Consider the following 16,121-nt stretch of genomic DNA (forward strand, 5'->3'; position numbering starts at 1 on the left):
AGCACTGCACCGCGCCGCTGCCAGCCGCCGCCGAGCACCGGGGGGGGGGGGGGGGTCACTCTATGTACTGTATGTATTCAAAGCAGCTGTATCGAATAAATGTTTATTGATTTTTTATTACGCCCCTCGTCGTCGTTTCGCCGGGCGATGCCGTCCCCGAGGTGGAAGCGGCTCCCTGCGCTGCGTTCCCTCTGCTCCTCGAGGACCCGTTCCCAGTTCCCAACGTTTGCGCCCGGGGCAGCTCTGCGGGGCGGGGGGGGCCCCGCCAGAACCCCCGGCTCCAGCGCAGCCCCGCGGCGCCCACCCCATCCCGCGGCACCTCGCGTTTGCAGCACCCGCCTGTGCCCCTGGCACCCAGCGGAGACCCGCAGCGTCCGCTCGTTCCCACGGCTCCCACCCGCACTACAACTCCCGGAGATCCCCGCGCCGGCCCCCCCCCCCCCCCCGGCCCCGCTCCGCACCTCCCGCCCGGCCCGGCCCGGCCTCTCCCGGCAGCGCTATGGCCGCAGCCCCGGCGGCCGAGGGGGCCCCGGCGGCGGACGCGAGGTACGGGCGGTGCGGGGCGCGGTGCGGGGCCGTCCGGATCCGCGCTCCCGCCGCCATCGCGCGGCTCCGCGCGTCGCGTCCCCACGGATCTGGAGCGCGGCCCCGCGCGGGTCGGGCTCTGAGTCAGCGCCGCGGGGATCGGGGGCCGCGCTGCGCGGGGGGAGCGGCGTGAGCGTAGCGCCGGGGGCTGCGGGGGAGGGAAGGGGCGGTGGGGAGCGTCCGTGGATCCCTTCGCGGTCGAGGTCCTGCAGGGACGCGCGGGGCTTTGCGGCCCTTCCTGCGCCCGTCCCGCGGGGCGGGGCTGCGGGGGAAAGCCCTGAGCGCGCCCGGGGCCGTGGATGGGGGCAGCCGGCGGGGGGAGGGGGAGGACCGGGGGCGGGGAGGGGCTGCAGGGTCCGGCCGCGCGTGGTTCCTGCGCTCCCCGTTGTGACGCAGCCGCCGTGGGCTGCTCCGCCGGGTCGGGTCGCGGGGCCACGTGGCGGCATCCGCTCCCCGCGTCCTAACGGGGATCGCCGCGCGGCGCCGCCCGGGGCACCGAGCCCACGGCCCCGGCTGCTGAGAACGGCTCCGAGCTGCGGCGAGCTCCCGCGTCCCGCGCGGGGTCAGTTCCGCGTCCCGCGCCTCTGGGGCCGCCTCCGTCTCTTCCCCCTGCGGCGAGCTCGGTTCTTCTTTAGGCCGAGCGCTCCGCTCCTTGTGCCCGAAGAGCGGAGGCGGGATCTGGGCTTAAAAACGTTCCGGTAGGAAGAACTAAAATCCCAACCGGTTCGTCCCGCACGAGAGCTCCGGAGCGCGGGGTGAGGTGCGGGCCGCGCTGGACAAAGGCAGGAAGCGACGGGGGACGATGGCAGCGGGCAAGGACCGCGGGGTTCCAGCTCCTGATCCCTTTCTTTTTTTTTTGTTTTGGGAAAGAAGAGAAATCGCTGCGGAAGGGAATTTTATTCTTAAAGCCTTAGAGTGCTTTTCCAGAGCGGGGATGGGGAAGGGGAGCTGGCTGCAGGGCTGCGGCGCTGGGGATGTGCCCCCGTGTCCCCCCGTGTCCCCTGTCCCCGTGTGCCCCAGCGCTGTGCTGGCCCTGCCACAGTCCCGCGCTCATCCCGCTGCTGCGCCTGGCATTGCCACTGAACTACAGCGCTGTGCACTGGGACAGCGGGGTCCCCGTGTCTCCGGAGGAGGAGGAGGAGGAGGAGGAGGAGGAGGAAGGCCCTGCCCCCATCTCCAGACCTTCCCCTGCTCGGTGCCTGCCTTGTCCCCGGTGTCCCTCGGAGCTGTCCCCTGCCTGTGCCGGGGGGGATTTGGTGACCCCAGAGCTGTGCCCGCTGTCACCACGTGGACGTAGCACGGAGCTGATTCTCGAGCGCCGCGGAACCGAACCTTGGGGTTCCTGACCCCAGCGCTGGGCTCGGGGCTGCGGAAATGCCGGGGGGGCGGCGGGCAGCAGGGACCCGACCGAGCAGCGTTATTCTTAGCGCCGGGTGTTGGGTTTCGCACTTGTTTACTGCTGGTGGCTCTTCCCACGGAGCCGGAGGGGCTCCGAGCAGCAGCGCGGGCTGTGGGAGGCTCAGAGCCCCCGCTCCATCCACGCCCCAGGACCCCCCAGCCCCGCGCTCACCGTGCCGAGCAGCCCCGTGCTCTGAGTGCTCAAAGCAGCACAGGAGCCCCTGTCCAACATTGGTTGTTTGTCCGCCCAGAGGAGGTGTTACCCCCGCCCCCCCCCTTGTTTTTTCTTTAATCAAGCCAGTGCTATTAATATCAGGTAATGAACATAATCTCGGCGTTAAGCTATCCTCTTATGCACGCTGAGCTCCCAGCACCTCCCGTCCCAGCGCCGTGCCCCCCTCCCCCGTGCTGCCTGGCTCCGGGCCCCCCTGCACCATTTGGGGCCAGCCCTGCATGGCTCGTCCCAGCCGAGCGGCACCGAGCCCCCAGCCATGAGCAGTCCCCCCACCTACGGCAGCGTCCGCATCTCGGGCTGCCGGGCCCTGGCACCCACGGGCAGGTGAGCTCCCCTTTGTGGGGTGGGTTTGGGGTTTGGGCTTAGGGTTAGGGTGAAGGGTTTTACCCAAGCAGAGGGGATGGGGCGTGGGCATCGGGGCTCAAGGGACCCTCCAACCCAGTGGGGCTGCCCCCAGCAAAATGATGGGGATGCACGGGCAGTGGGGGCTGCAAAGGGTCCCCAACCCCAGGGGGAGGTCGGGGTGCCCCAAGACCCCCAGGAGGGCTCTGCAGGAGGGGTCCCCACCCCGGGTGGCGTTTCCATTCGGATTTACCTTGTTCTGCCGTCATGCTGCTCAGAGCGAAGGCCCCGTGCGTGGGACAAGGACAAGGGCAGCGCTGCCCTCGCTGCAGCCCTCCCGCAGGGTCCGCCCGGTGCACGGAGCAGTGCCACGGACACCACTATAAATAGGGCCCAGGGCTCCGCGCCGGGTCAGTAGTGCAGCCCTGGGTGGTGGGAAGGGACAGGAGGAAAAGCGGAGAGGAACGGAGCAAGAGGCGGTCGGGGCGGCCCCGGGGCCACGCAGGGAATTTGTGACCTTTGCCGAGCTCCGAAGCAGTGGCACAGCCCCGCAGCGGTGTTTGTCTGAGATAAATCACGGGAACGTCGGTTTGAGAGGAGGAGGGCAGAGCGTACGTAGAAGTCCATGAGGGTGCGGGTGAGATGAGGCGAAGCAGAGAGGCTCTGGAAATAGGATTAAGGCTCCCCGCATCCAGGAGCACGATGCACGCGGCTGGCAGCCCTGCAGCACTGCGGGATGGGGCAGCACGAGCAGCACTTGTGCCACTGAAGTCCTGGGATCATTGGGGTGCCCACGGGCTGGGGGCTGTGGCTCTGAGCAGCGGGTGCTGAGCGGGGCTCTGGGGTGATGTTGGTGGGGGTTGAGAGCTCCTGGTGCTGGGGAGGGCTGGGTTGCACTGGTTGCAGTGGGTGTACTGGTTGCAGTGGATGCCCTGGCTGCAATGGTTGCACTGACTGCAATACATGTACTGGTTGCAGTGTCTGTACTGATTGCAGTGGGTGCACTGGGAGCACTCAGTGTACTGGGAGCACTGGGCAGCTTTACGGACAGATGGCCGATCTGAAATTTTGGTCGTTATCTGGCATTATTCTAAAAAGGGCCATGGGAGGAAAGGGAACTAATCTTCATACCAAAACAGCTTAAAACCTGACAAAAATCTGCAAAGCCCTGCAGTTTAAGCCCTCTGAAGAGTGAAACAGAACTGAGAGGCAGCAAAGCCCTGGCCAGGCTGTACCTGGTGCCACCGGAGCTTTCGGACGTGGCAGAAATATTGTCCCTACCCTGTCCCACCTCTGTGTCCCCTGGTTGTTCTGGGGGGAAAAGACTGATCGTTGAGATGCTGGCTGTGGAGAAGCAGGACAAGCGGCTCTGGCTCTGGGTGTCGGTCACTCTGCCATGGCCATGCACACACAGCTTATCTCCTGCCCTTATCACCTCGCAGCCGCTGTATCCCTCTGCCAAGCTCCGGCTCCGGGCTCCATTTGCTCCTCTCCCTCCTGATGCAGATAAGAAGGAGCATTCAGCGGCTCCAGCCCACGCAGCAGCGCAGGCACGAGCAGCTCTGCAGCCCCAGGAGGGGTGTCCCCGCCTGCAGCCCCAACTGCCTGGCGCTGGGAAACTCGTGGGATGGTCCTGAAGGGTCTCGGCCCTACGTAGGGTGGGATTTGGGCAGAGTTGGAGAGCTGCAGGTGGGGATGCTGTGCTCGCTGAACCCGCTGCTCCCTCTGTCTCCCCAGCAACAGCAGCGCTGAGTCGCTGGACCGGCTGTACCCGGCGGTGGGCTCCTCCAAGCCGCCCCGAAAGCGGACCACCAGCCAGTGCAAGTCGGAGCCCCCACTGCTGCGCACCAGCAAAAGAACCATCTACACCGCCGGGCGGCCGCCCTGGTACAATGAGCACGGGACGCAGTCCAAGGAGGCCTTTGTCATAGGTGGGCATGGGTGGCTGCGTCCCACCGCTGTTGGTGCTGCTGGGGGAGCTGGGGAGGGTTCCTGCTTCTCCCGTGCTCCCACCACCTCAGAGCTGTAGAGTCGCAGAGTCATGATGGTTGGAGGTGATAATCCAGCCCAGCGGGCTTGGTGCTGGATGGTCTTTAAGGTCCCTGGCAGCGCAAACCATTCTGTGAGGGGTGCGGCGGAGCGGACCTGGAGGCAGGTGAGGGCTTGGTGGCCTCATCCCTTCATTCTGGCAGGTCTGGGAGGGGGCAGCGCCTCTGGGAAGACCACGGTGGCCACCATGATCATCGAGGCTCTGGATGTCCCTTGGGTGGTTCTGCTCTCCATGGACTCCTTCTACAAGGTGAGGCTGCACAGCCCGATGGGGAAACGTGGTGGGGACGAGGCAGCGTCCTCCTGCTTTCCCCTGGCCCGGTGGCGTCGGGGCAGGAGGAGATGTGGCGCAGCAGCGGGGCGATGGCGACCCGGGGCTGTGCAGGGGATGGCCACTCAGTGACCCCTCTTTGGGGCCAGGTGCTGACCAAGCAGCAGCAGGAGCAGGCGGCCAGCAACGACTTCAACTTCGACCACCCCGATGCCTTTGACTTTGACCTCATCATCGCCACCCTGAAGAAGCTGAAGCAGGGCAAGAGCGTGAAGATCCCCATCTACGACTTCACCACCCACAGCCGGAAGAAGGAATGGGTAGGGGACATCGAGGGGCGTGGGATGAGGTGGGGCTGCCAGCTCTGTACAGCCAGCAGATTGCAAGGGCAGCAGGCTGCATGGAGGAGGAAACCCATGGGTTGTGCTTGGGTCACTGAGAGCTCTTTGGGTCCTACTAGTGACTCCAAAGCGCAGGAAGTAGGGAAGGAGCTGATCGCTCATTCCCTTGTTGTCATCTTCTCTGGAACTTGGTATCTCTGCACACATTCTCTATCCAACCACATTGATTTTGCCTCTGCAGAAAACCCTCTATGGTGCCAATGTGATTATTTTTGAAGGTATCATGGCATTCGCGGACAAGGAGCTGCTGAAGGTGAGGCAGCTTCATCCTGCAGCCTGGGCTTTGGTGGGAGCAATGGGTGTCCTGGTTGCAATGGGGCACTGGGTACAGTGGGTGCATTGCGCATACTGTACTCCCATAGTGCTTCAGCATCTCTTGCACGCCCACCCTGCATGCTCCCTCCTGAGGTTCCACAGCAGGGGAAGAGCCCCAGGCGGACGTGGAGAGCCATGTCTCAGCCATTCCTTCCCAGGAATGTGGAGCCACGTGGTGACCTGGTCATTGGCAGCAAAGGTGCATCAACATGACCAGAAATAGCAAACCTTCGTGCTGCCCGGCTCGGCTTGCAGCAAAGCTGGCTGCACCCGTGCTCTGCGGAGCCTGGTGTTCTCAGACTGACCTCGTGCAGCACTTCAGGCATTCCTGGGAAGTGCTTGGCTGCATGAAAACCCTATAGGCTCATAGCCATGCACGAGCATAGCCAAGCGCAGTCTAGGAAGTCCCCTTCCCTGCCAAGGGAGCGCTTGTGCTGCGCTTTTCTGGAGCAACGATGACCTCCAGTGGACAGCTGGGTGCATCCCCGAGCAGCATTCTTTCCATGCATGCATCAGCCAAGGGCAAGCGGCAGGGATCCCAGCCCCCCGCTCTGCAATGACATCCCCCGAAGAGCTGGGGCTGTGTGTGGACGGAGGTGGGTCCTGGAGCAGGACGGGTTCTGGGGTCGGCTGCGGCCGCTGGAGCTTCAGCTGGTGTGGTTTGTTCCCGCTGCTCTCCTTCCAGCTCCTCGACCTGAAGATCTTCGTGGACACGGACTCGGACATCCGCCTGGTGCGCCGCCTGCGCAGGGACATCAGCGAGCGCGGCCGCGACATCGAGGGCGTCATCAAGCAGTACAACAAGTTTGTGAAGCCCGCCTTCGACCAGTACATCCAGCCCACCATGCGGCTGGCCGACATCGTCGTGCCCCGAGGTACGGCCCCGTGCTCATCGTACTAAACGGGGTTCCATCTGGGCTCCGTTTTAGGTCCAGTTCTCTTTAATGTTTTCATCAGTGACTTGGGTGTGGGGCTACAAGGTGTCTTGAACGCCTGGTTTGGTTGTTTTGCTGACAACCATGGGATCATTAACGTTGGGAAAGAGCTCTCAGATCCCCAAGTCCAACCCCAACCCACCCCACCGTGCCCACTGCCCACGTCCCTCAGTGCCACATCTCCACGGCTCCGGAACACCTCCAAGGTCAGTACTACGTTAGGAGGAGCTGTTGACCCCATTAAGGGTGGAGAGGCCTTGCAGAGAGATGTAGGCAAATTGGAGAGCTGGGCAATCACCAGCTGCATGGAGTTTAACCAGAGCAGGTTCTGGATTCTGCAGGGGCAGGGAGGTTGGCACTGTGGCCACACGTCACCATTTCTCTTCTGCTTTTGGCTCGCTCCAGGGAGTGGAAACACAGTGGCCATCGACCTGATCGTCCAACACGTGCACAGCCAGCTGGAGGAGGTATGTCCTGGCTCCGGCCCCGTGAGCTGCTCTGTGCCTTGCTTCTCTGTGTCCCAGTGCTCCGCTGGGAGCAAACCTGCCCCACACACTGCAGTGCCCTGGGGGCAGTGAGCCATGCAGAGACAAAGCATCCTTCCCGGCTCCAGCACCTCTGCTCTCTGGCTCCATCTTCTCTTTTTTTGCCCCTGCAGCTATTGCTGCAGCATTCCCAGTCCAGAGCTCTGTTTTCCACTTCAGTGCTGGGTGCATCCCATGGGTGTCAAACCCCAAAGCCTTGCCACGGTTTACTCACAGCCTGAGCCATGTCCTTCCCCACTGCTGGTCCCAAAGAGTTTTATTTTGTATGGTTCTGGGCCAGTGCCTTGAGCCTGGGACCCATCTGCCAAAGGACATGGTTACATGTTGCCACCCCTGAGCCACGCAGCCTCCTCCCACCCTGCTCGTAGCTTTGATGTTGAAGCTGTGACGATGCTCGGGGCGATGCTCTGGGACGTTGATGCCCTTCTGAGTAAAGGGCTCAATTCCTGCAGACCTTCCTGAGCCCCCCGTGAGCTCCGTGCAGCCCCAGGCCTGGCTGCTCCTGTGCAGGAGCGTGGTGGAAGCTTCCCTTGGGCACTCCCAAGGCTTTCTGGCCGCCCCAGCTTGCAGCAATACATTCTGTCAGGAATCTTAAACCCTGCTCCTAGGGCACAGAGCACAGCCCAGAGCCCTGGGAGTTCTGCAGCCAGCAAACATCAGCTCCCGCCCAGAGCAAGGGCTCAGTCAGGGCTTAATATTTCTTTGGGGAGGGGAAGAAGGGAAAAAAAAAAGCTACATATGAATGCAGGAAAATATTCCTATTTTTCCTTTTCTTTTGTCTTGAAACGCCCCTGGTGTTGGCAATGCTTAATACCGGTTGCATTGTGTCTTTGTGTTGCTGCCGCAGCGTGAACTCAGTGTCAGGTAAGAGCCCCTAACTCTGTCCTGTCCGTGCAGCCCGAGGCATTTCCAATGCCAGGCACTGCTTGGCCTAACCCTGACCCGCAGGCGAGGATGACCCGTGGTGTAAGGCCACCATGTCCCTGGCCATGGGACCGGCTCTGCAGCAGTGCTCTGCGTCCCAGCATCCGCTCCCATTGCCCTTCCATGAGACAAACATTCAGAGCCACCTTCCAGCCCCAGGTGGATGCTCTAAAGGATGCAGCCGTTTGCTTCCCCTGCAGCGTTTGGATCCAGATGGGACATTTTTGCATTAGGCAGCCAGCTGGGTTCACAGGTATTTGTGTAGGAGGCAGAGCGGCGCGTTACTGCGCTCAGGTTTCCATTTAGATCTTCATTGTTACATGGAGACACTTGGCCAAAAACTTACATTTGGCACACAAAAGCTTTCAGAACAGCAGAGATGAACAGGAAAAGGCTCTCGGCTTTACTTACTCCTGCTCAACCCATTTATTTCCCAGACTGAGCGACTGGATGTTTGATTTTATTTCTTCTTGCTCACTTGTTCAACACAATGGGGCCAGACAATTCCATACAATGCCATGTGTAAACCCCCAGGTGCCTGGAGGTTCAGGTGGGGAGCTGCTCTCTAGCATATATATGTGTGTGTATAGATAGGAAATCTGATAAGGGTGTGTCTTTCTCTGCAGTGATTCTCTGCTTTAATCAAACCTGGCCCTTGGTAGAGGTGATCTTTGCACTTCTTGTGCTCCCTAAAACCCACGCACGGAGCAGTATGTCCATGTGAGTGACCTCCAGGGGTACCTCCGTGGTAACCACGGCCACAGAAATGTTCCAGTTCTGTGTATGGCTCTTGGTGCCCATTTCTGCCTTTGCCAGAAAGTCTGGAAAAAACTTCCTGTGCAAATCCACTGATGCTGCTGGGGTGCCGGTGGGTTCCCATCCGCTCCTGCGCAGCCTCGTGGGACACTGATCCCACATGGTGCCCTTGGCAAGGAGCGGGCTTGTCATCCGGGCAGCTCCCCGTCCTGAATGGCTCCCTCTAAATGTTGCAGTTGTCATTCTGGTGTCACTGTCTCTTGGCTGTGGGGACACAGCCAGGCTGTTAAATAGGACCTGGATGCTCAGACCTGGCCCCAGCTCAAGGTACCCTCCTGCTCCCCATGCGCCAGGCTGGTGTTACTCTGCCTGACCTCAGATGCTTCGTGGTGAGGTGGTGGGGCCCTGGCACTGCTGCCCTGAGAGCTGTGGGTGCCCCATCCCTGGAGGTGCCATGGATGGGCCCTGTGCAGCCTGGTCTATGGGAGATGTCGCTGTCTGTGGTAGCTGTTGGAGCTGGGTGGGCTTTAAGGTCCCCTCCACCTCGACCATTCTGCGATGCCATGATTCTGCTGTGATCATTAAGGTCCCTTCCAACCCAACCATTCTGTGATTCTATGCAATGAGTGAATTCCAAGGAGGTTAAAGAGAGCAGTGCCCCAGACCCGTGGGCTGTTCCACCACCACTGGCAGCCAGAAGCATCCCCTCTTTCCTCTGCATCTTCTCAGGGTGAAGCTCAGGTATTGGGGTCATTGCAATTGGGATGCATCCCACCCAGCTCCCCACATTTAACCACGCATGTGCTGGAGCTGTGGTTACCCACACGCTCCCTTTGCACCATGCCAGGTGTTTCTCCCTGTGCCCAGCAGCACCTGCAGCCTGTTTGCTGTCCCATTTTATAAACAAACCTGGCTCGGGGAGCCACTGCTCTTTTCAGCTGACTTTCCCTGGCCGATCGATCCCCCCCTCCTCTCCCAAGGTCTGAATCAGCTTGGCATGCCCTTTGCCAATTGTGTCTTTAAATATCAGCCCGTGGCGCAGTCTGATAGCCCTTGTTTGAAATGTCAGCTGTGAAAGCCAGCCGCTGTACGTGTTTGAAATGCCTTGACTGCATCGCTCCTTTGTAGCTGGATGTCTCTTGTCTGCTTCCTGTTTGATAGCATGCTCGACAAAGAGCCGAGGATGTTCCCTGAAGCCTTCCTGAGCGATGGCCACCCCTTTTCTCTCTCTTTCTTTTTCTTCTTCTTCCTTTTTTTTTTCTTTTTTTTTTCTTTTTTTTTATTTTTGCCTTTAAACCTTTTGTTCTGGGGGGAAAAAATAAGTTTCCAAAGTGAGATGTCTTCTTGACGTGCTCATGGTCACCCGTCTGAATGCTCCACTGCCTCACTGGGGAGGGAAGCGTCACTGGTGGCTGCGGGACCCGCTGTCCCCGTGCCCTGTGTCCCTCTATGGTCTGTGAGCCCCCTACAAGGACATCTGGTCCGGGGAGGGCATTGGAGGTCCTTGAGGTCTTCCCATCTGCTGGTGATGCTCAGTTCAGGGCTGGGTTTCCCCCATTGTTCCCGTTGCTCTCGGCTTTACGGTGTCACCGAGGCTGCAGGTGGTGGGCACCGCTGCGTGCGTGTTGGGTGGACGTTGTGCAGGCTTCAGCTCCTGCACGTGCTTTGGGATTGCAGGGCTCCATGGCCCTGGAGGCCTCGCCCTGCAGTGCAGCGCTAGATGGGACCGAGGTGTGACAGTGTCCCTGCGGTGACACCCCGGATGGGGCTCAGCATGGAGCCAGACTGGTGCTTTGGGGAGCAGAGGTGACATGGTTTTGGTCACCCAGGAAGGAGCGTTGGGGTCTGTATGATGATGGCCATTCTTGGGCAGCTCCAAGAACCACCGATCCACTGGGGCTTTTTTTTCCCCCCCTTTGACTAATGCCAGTGCTTTTTCCTTTATTTCATGTCCTGTTTGTCCCTCTCCCCTAAAACTCTGGTGTCTCCCGTCTTGTCTCCCCGATTGTCCCTCCCACCTGGTGACCAGAGGAAGCTGCGCTGGGATATGTGAGGAGACCTGCGCTGCCGGCAGCGTTCGGGGTGTGACACTAACAGCGTGGCTGGGGCCAGGGCCGTGCAGTGTGAGCGTGCTACTAACACGGGCTGCACACGGGGTCCCGCTTCTCTGGGGTTTCGTGGGTCAACATAGGGCGGGAGGGACCTGAAAGTCTCTTCTCCATCCCTGAAAACGCTGGTGGAGCAGCATCCCAAGGAGCAGGGCTGCATCCCGCACCCAGCCCTGCGCGGGGGTTGCAGGAGGTGCAGAAGGTGCCGTGAGGAGCTGCTGACAGCATTCCCTGAGGGCTGCTGACAGCTCGGGGTGCAGGGGAGGTGTTCTGGGGCTGCTGCGTGGGGTGGGATCAGGAGCTGGGTTTTAGGGCACATGGAGCTGCCCTCCTGCATGGAATGGTGGTGATGGGCAGAGAGGTTGCAAGTTCAGGGACGTGTCCCAGCACCCAGGGCTGCTCTGGGTTTTGGGACAGCAATTTGGGGTGACAGTGCAGGCTCTGCAGGCACCCACAGCTGCCAAAGGCAGGGCTCAGCCCCTCGCACAGCAGCTCACGCCATGTGGGTCAGCATACCCAGGGCCAGGGGGGCTGGGCAGGGCTGTGGGTGGTGTCCGTGTCCCCAGGACCTGTCCCCGGGCTGGGGTTGATGGCAGGAAGGAGGGGGCAGAGCCACACAGTGCTGCTGCAGCACAGTCGCGGTGTGGGCGTAGCTCCAAGGGCAGCTAACCTGAATTCTGGTGACTAACAGAGTGAGCTCACCGGGCTGGCACAGGGCACTGGGGGCCTGGTGGCGAGGAGGAGCCCTGACGTACCCCCAGGCCTTGGGAATGTCTCATTCGGCGTCGGTTGGATCAGGTTGCACCTGATTGAGCTGCAGGTGTCCCTGTTCATTGCAGGGGAGTTGGACCAGATGGCCATTAAGGGGCCCTTCCAGCTCAAACCATTCTGTGGTGGCTGTGTGCTGGAGGCCTCACGCCATCGCGCCCTGCCCTCCTCCCTTCCTCCCCAGTCATCTTTCTTTTCCTCTCCGCTTGTGTGCCTGTGTGTGCGTGTGCAATTAATGCAGGTTTCTGCTTGGTTTGGAATCTTACTCATCTGGTGCTTCCATCTGTTGGCTTCTTCTCCCCCTCCCCACCATCTCCCTGCCCGGCTGCGGCCATGGCACGCTTGTGGTCCGACGCGTGGCTTTGTAACCCCAGCCCTCCTCCCAGACAAAGGCGCTTGCCCATCCTGCCCAGCCCCATGGAAGCCAAAGAGATGTGACCTTCATCTTGTTACTGCCGCTCTCAAGTAGAGGTGACTAATGGGGCCCCATTGTGCGCTTCCCCGTGAATGGTGTTCCCTTGATCCAAGAATAGCTCCCAACCCTATTAGTTATGTGGAGATGACTCACACAAAGCCAGCCCCGTCCAGCGGCAAAGTCTTGAAGCTGTTCCCAATTTGGCATCGCTGCAACCAGCTCTGAATGGGCCGGATGCGCTCTGAAGCAGCCGCGCTGCAGCCCGCCACTGCGGCACTGCCCCGGGGGAACTGGGGACGGCACCACGGCTCTGAGCTCCTGCCCCATGCCCAGCCCTTGTCCTGGGGGGGCAGAGACCGCGGCGATGGCCCCTCCTCACCCACTGAGTGGAGGACCCACCGCCAGGTCCGCCTCCTGAGCAGGAGGAAGTTTTCACGTTGTTTTCCACGGAAACTCTGTTCCCAGCAGCGATGGGTCAGCCCTGGCTCGGTGGCCCAGCAGGGAGGGCAGGTCCTGGGGCTGCACCAGCCAGCCCTTCCCTGCCCCTTTAGTAGGTCCTGGGCAGGGCTGGCCGCTCATTGGGCTTGGCCAGACGGCGTTGGGTTGCGTTGAGAGCTGACATCTGGGAGAATGGCTCCGGCCGTGTGCTGTGCCCCAGTCTTCAGGCACCTCCCCAGACCCCTCCTGACCCTGTGTTTGGTTTCAGGGCCGCCCTGGCCTCTGCCCACCAGTACCACCCCCTTCCACAGACCCTCAGCGTGCTGAAGAGCACCCCTCAGGTGCGGGGCATGCACACCATCATCAGGTAACGTGCGGCACCTCAGCCCCTGGAGCGAGGAGGGGCTTGGCTGGCTTTGGGCTCCTGAGTCCCCAGCACTCTGCTCATTGCCTTTCAGAAACAAGGAGACCAGCAGGGACGAGTTCATTTTCTACTCCAAGAGGCTGATGCGGTTGCTGATTGAGCACGCGCTCTCGTTTCTCCCTTTCCAGGTGGGTTCAGGGCTGCACCTGATGATGAAGTTTTGTCCAACCTCAGCTTCCACAGACCGGTCAGCTTTCCCAACCGGCCCCTGCCTGGCTCCCTGGCAGCGGAGCTCACTGAGAGCCACATCAGAGCCTGTGGTAATGCTTCTCATGGGGTTTTTGCAGAGTTGCACTGTCCAGACCCCCCAGGGACAGGACTACGAAGGGAGGACATACAGTGGGAAGCAAGTAAGTGGAAGCAAAAGGTGTTGTTTTCAAACTTGAGGGTGGGGCTGCACTGAAAGCCCTCTGCTTGCAGAGAAGCATACCACTGGCTTCTTGGGGGTTCCCGTCAGGTCTGGGTTTGGTGCCTGCTGCCATGAGTGTGGTACCCTGTGTCGCTGGGGCAGGGATGCCACCAGCAGTGCCACCGTGCCACTGGAGAAGCAGCACAAGCTGGGGGGGATGCGCTTTGGGGTTGCCCATTGGAGGTTCCCAGTGTCGAGGCCAAATGCCACGCTGTGTGCCCCCTCCTGCCCGCGTGCCCTCGCTGCAGATCACCGGGGTGTCCATCCTGCGGGCGGGCGAGACCATGGAGCCGGCGCTGCGAGCTGTCTGCAAGGACGTCCGCATCGGGACCATTCTCATCCAGACCAACTGCAACACGGGCGAGCCGGAGGTACGGCATCTCCTGCCCCGGGGCGTGCACGCAGGGTTGGCTTGGGTGTGTCGTGAGAGCCCTTTGGCCATCCCAGAGTGGATCTGGAAGGGGGTGAGCACTTGGGAAGAGCTTTGAAAGCTTCTGAAGTGGGTTTTGCCAGCATGCGTGTGCACACAGGGGCTGGTTGGCTGAGTGTCTGCACCGGTGCCTGGCCCCAGGCTAACAGCTCAGATTGCAGTAATGCAGATAGGGAAGGATCCTTCCCTCCTCCTAAAGATGAGCTGGAATTGCTTTGTTGCCTCCATTCTGTACAAGGACAGACCCCTGCACGGTGCCCTGAGCCCCCAGCCCCCGAGCTGATCCCTCTCTCCCCCTGCCCAGCTCCACTACCTGCGGCTGCCAAAGGACATCAGCGAGGACCACGTCATCCTGATGGACTGCACGGTCTCCACGGGCGCTGCAGCCATGATGGCCGTGCGGGTGCTGCTGGTACGGAGGGTATCAGGTGGGGGGAGGCCAGAGGGGGGTTTTGCCCCCAGGCAGCGTACAGAAGCCCTGCTGAGGGCTTTGCAGTGACATTGAGCCTTCCAAAGGAGGGTGCTGGGGGTCACGGCAAGAGCTGGGATGTCTCCAAAGTGTTGACAAAGCACTTTCTAGGGTAGTAACGGCTTGGGTTTAGGTGGTTCCTTGGTCTTACACCCAGCAAACCCTGCACCCAGGGAGAAAAAGTGGCTCCAGGAAGGTCCTCAAGTGCTCTGAGTGCCAGAGCATGGGCCATAGCACACAGGTGCCCTGGCTCCTCAACCCACACACCTCTGTGCCGTTCCTGCAGGATCATGATGTCCCAGAAGACAAGATCTTCCTCCTCTCCCTGCTGATGGCAGAGATGGGTGTCCACTCGGTCGCCTACGCCTTCCCCCGGGTGAAGATCATCACCACAGCCGTGGACAAGAAGGTGAACGACCTTTTCCGGATCATCCCTGGCATTGGTGAGTATCTGAGGAGGAATGTGCTGCTGCAGGGGAATGAATGTTCAGTGTTTCTGGCCCACTCACCAGAGGAGGTGAAGCTCCGGTTGTCAGCAGCTCAGCCTTGTTTTAGCCTGCCCTTGTTTCACTGAAGGACCCTTTGCTTCTCCAGGTGGAGAAGCTGGGGTGGGGCAGCTGGGGCAGCTCTGTGCCTCATTCCAAGCTTCTGCCTGAAGGAAGCTTGTCCTCAACAAGCTCACTGCATCCTTCCATCCTCACCTCTGCTGTCCCAGGAAACAGCCCTGCCACGGCATGCTAAAACAGTCCCCAGTGTGCTAAAACAGCCTCCGGGCTGCTCCAGTTCTGCTGCTGCACAAGCGCTAGCACCGTGCAAGCTGTCGGATAAACCTGCTTTTGCTTCCTCGCCTGCTGGGCCAGTCCCAAGCTCCCCAGATTTGCATCTCTCCCTTCTCCCCACAGGGAACTTTGGCGATCGGTACTTTGGGACGGATGCTCCTCCCGACTGGAGCGACGATGAGGATGCTCTCAGCACTTAGCTGGGTGGGAGATGCCACCAGCGCCAGGCAGCTTCAGCACCGCACCTTAACCCCTCCTGCCCATCGCAGAGATTTCTCCTTCCTCCTCACCAAGCATATATTTTTTTCAAATCTTTCATCAGAGATCTAGGGCATATTTTTTCAAACACAAATCCTAGTGTGACTTTGTGGACAGCCGCGTGTCCCAGCATAGAGTGGAGTTAATTTATTTTAATTTAACTATTTGCTTATATAACTTATTGGAGATATTTTATAAAGAAAAATAATAAATTTTTTCTCTGGTTTTCTTGAACGGAGCCATTGCTTTTTGTGGCCTTGGGCTGCCCTGAAGGAATCACAGAGTTATTAAGGCTGGAAAAGACCTCCAAGATCCCCAAGCCCAGCCCACTCTACCATGCCCACTGACCACGTCCCTCAGTGCCACATCTCCACAGCTCTGGAAAACCTCCAGGGACGGTGACCCCACTACCCCCGCTGGGCAGCCTGTACCACTGCATCACTGCTCTTTGGAGAAAAAATTGTTCCTAATACCCAACCTGAATCATAACCTGCTGGGATTGCCCTGCTCACTCTGAGCCCCCTGGGAGCTGCTGGGGGCAGAGAGCATGTTGTCACCTTGCTGCAAGGGCAGGGTCAATCCCTCAGCCCCAGGTCTCCCTGCTGAAGCCCACCAGGAAGAAAACCCACCACTCTCCTTCCCCTGCTCCCTCTTCTTGCAGCCTTGCTCTGGGGATGCAGTACCACGCTCCAGATCCTGCTGTAGCCCTCCTTCCTGCAAGGAGGCTGAAGTTCAGCTTGGATCCCATCACACTCGAGCTCAAAAAGCACCGAGGCCTTCTTTCAGTTCTGCAGGCAGACAGAAGCACAGCTCACCCAGCACGGCCTGCTCTTGCTGAATCAGAGCTGATGGAGGAGCAGGTCCGTA

At 60.3% G+C, this 16,121-nt stretch overlaps 1 protein-coding gene across 3 annotated transcripts; it reads left to right on the forward strand.

Annotated features, from left to right (window-relative positions):
• Positions 262 to 15,488, forward strand: UCKL1 (uridine-cytidine kinase 1 like 1). Of its 3 annotated transcripts, none has more exons than XM_021416273.1 (15): positions 262 to 546; positions 4,298 to 4,491; positions 4,753 to 4,859; positions 5,030 to 5,200; positions 5,463 to 5,534; positions 6,282 to 6,471; positions 6,937 to 6,998; positions 10,786 to 10,805; positions 12,754 to 12,852; positions 12,944 to 13,037; positions 13,197 to 13,259; positions 13,567 to 13,689; positions 14,053 to 14,160; positions 14,504 to 14,660; positions 15,120 to 15,488. In XM_021416273.1, the coding sequence occupies exons 1-15, from the start codon at positions 500 to 502 to the stop codon at positions 15,194 to 15,196; spliced, it is 1,584 nt and encodes a 527-aa protein (XP_021271948.1). In that variant the 5' UTR covers positions 262 to 499; the 3' UTR covers positions 15,197 to 15,488. The 3 variants fall into 3 exon arrangements, with proteins under 3 accessions (XP_021271948.1, XP_021271949.1, XP_021271950.1); XM_021416274.1 differs by lacking the exon at positions 10,786 to 10,805 and adding an exon at positions 7,924 to 7,940 and having other exon boundaries at positions 263 to 546; positions 15,120 to 15,257; XM_021416275.1 differs by lacking the exons at positions 262 to 546; positions 10,786 to 10,805 and adding exons at positions 997 to 2,542; positions 7,924 to 7,940.

This window comes from Numida meleagris, chromosome 19 (genome assembly GCF_002078875.1).
Source record: "Numida meleagris isolate 19003 breed g44 Domestic line chromosome 19, NumMel1.0, whole genome shotgun sequence".
NCBI classification, from domain to species: domain Eukaryota; kingdom Metazoa; phylum Chordata; class Aves; order Galliformes; family Numididae; genus Numida; species Numida meleagris.

Excerpts from the sequence above, each read along its gene's own strand:
- UCKL1 (XM_021416275.1), top strand. The coding sequence starts at position 2,475 with ATGAGCAGTCCCCCCACCTACGGCAGCGTCCGCATCTCGGGCTGCCGG. Across the intron at positions 5,535-6,281 it reads CGGACAAGGAGCTGCTGAAG|CTCCTCGACCTGAAGATCTT; the intron begins GTGAGGCAGCTT and ends CTCTCCTTCCAG. Across the intron at positions 13,038-13,196 it reads TCTCGTTTCTCCCTTTCCAG|AGTTGCACTGTCCAGACCCC; the intron begins GTGGGTTCAGGG and ends GGGTTTTTGCAG.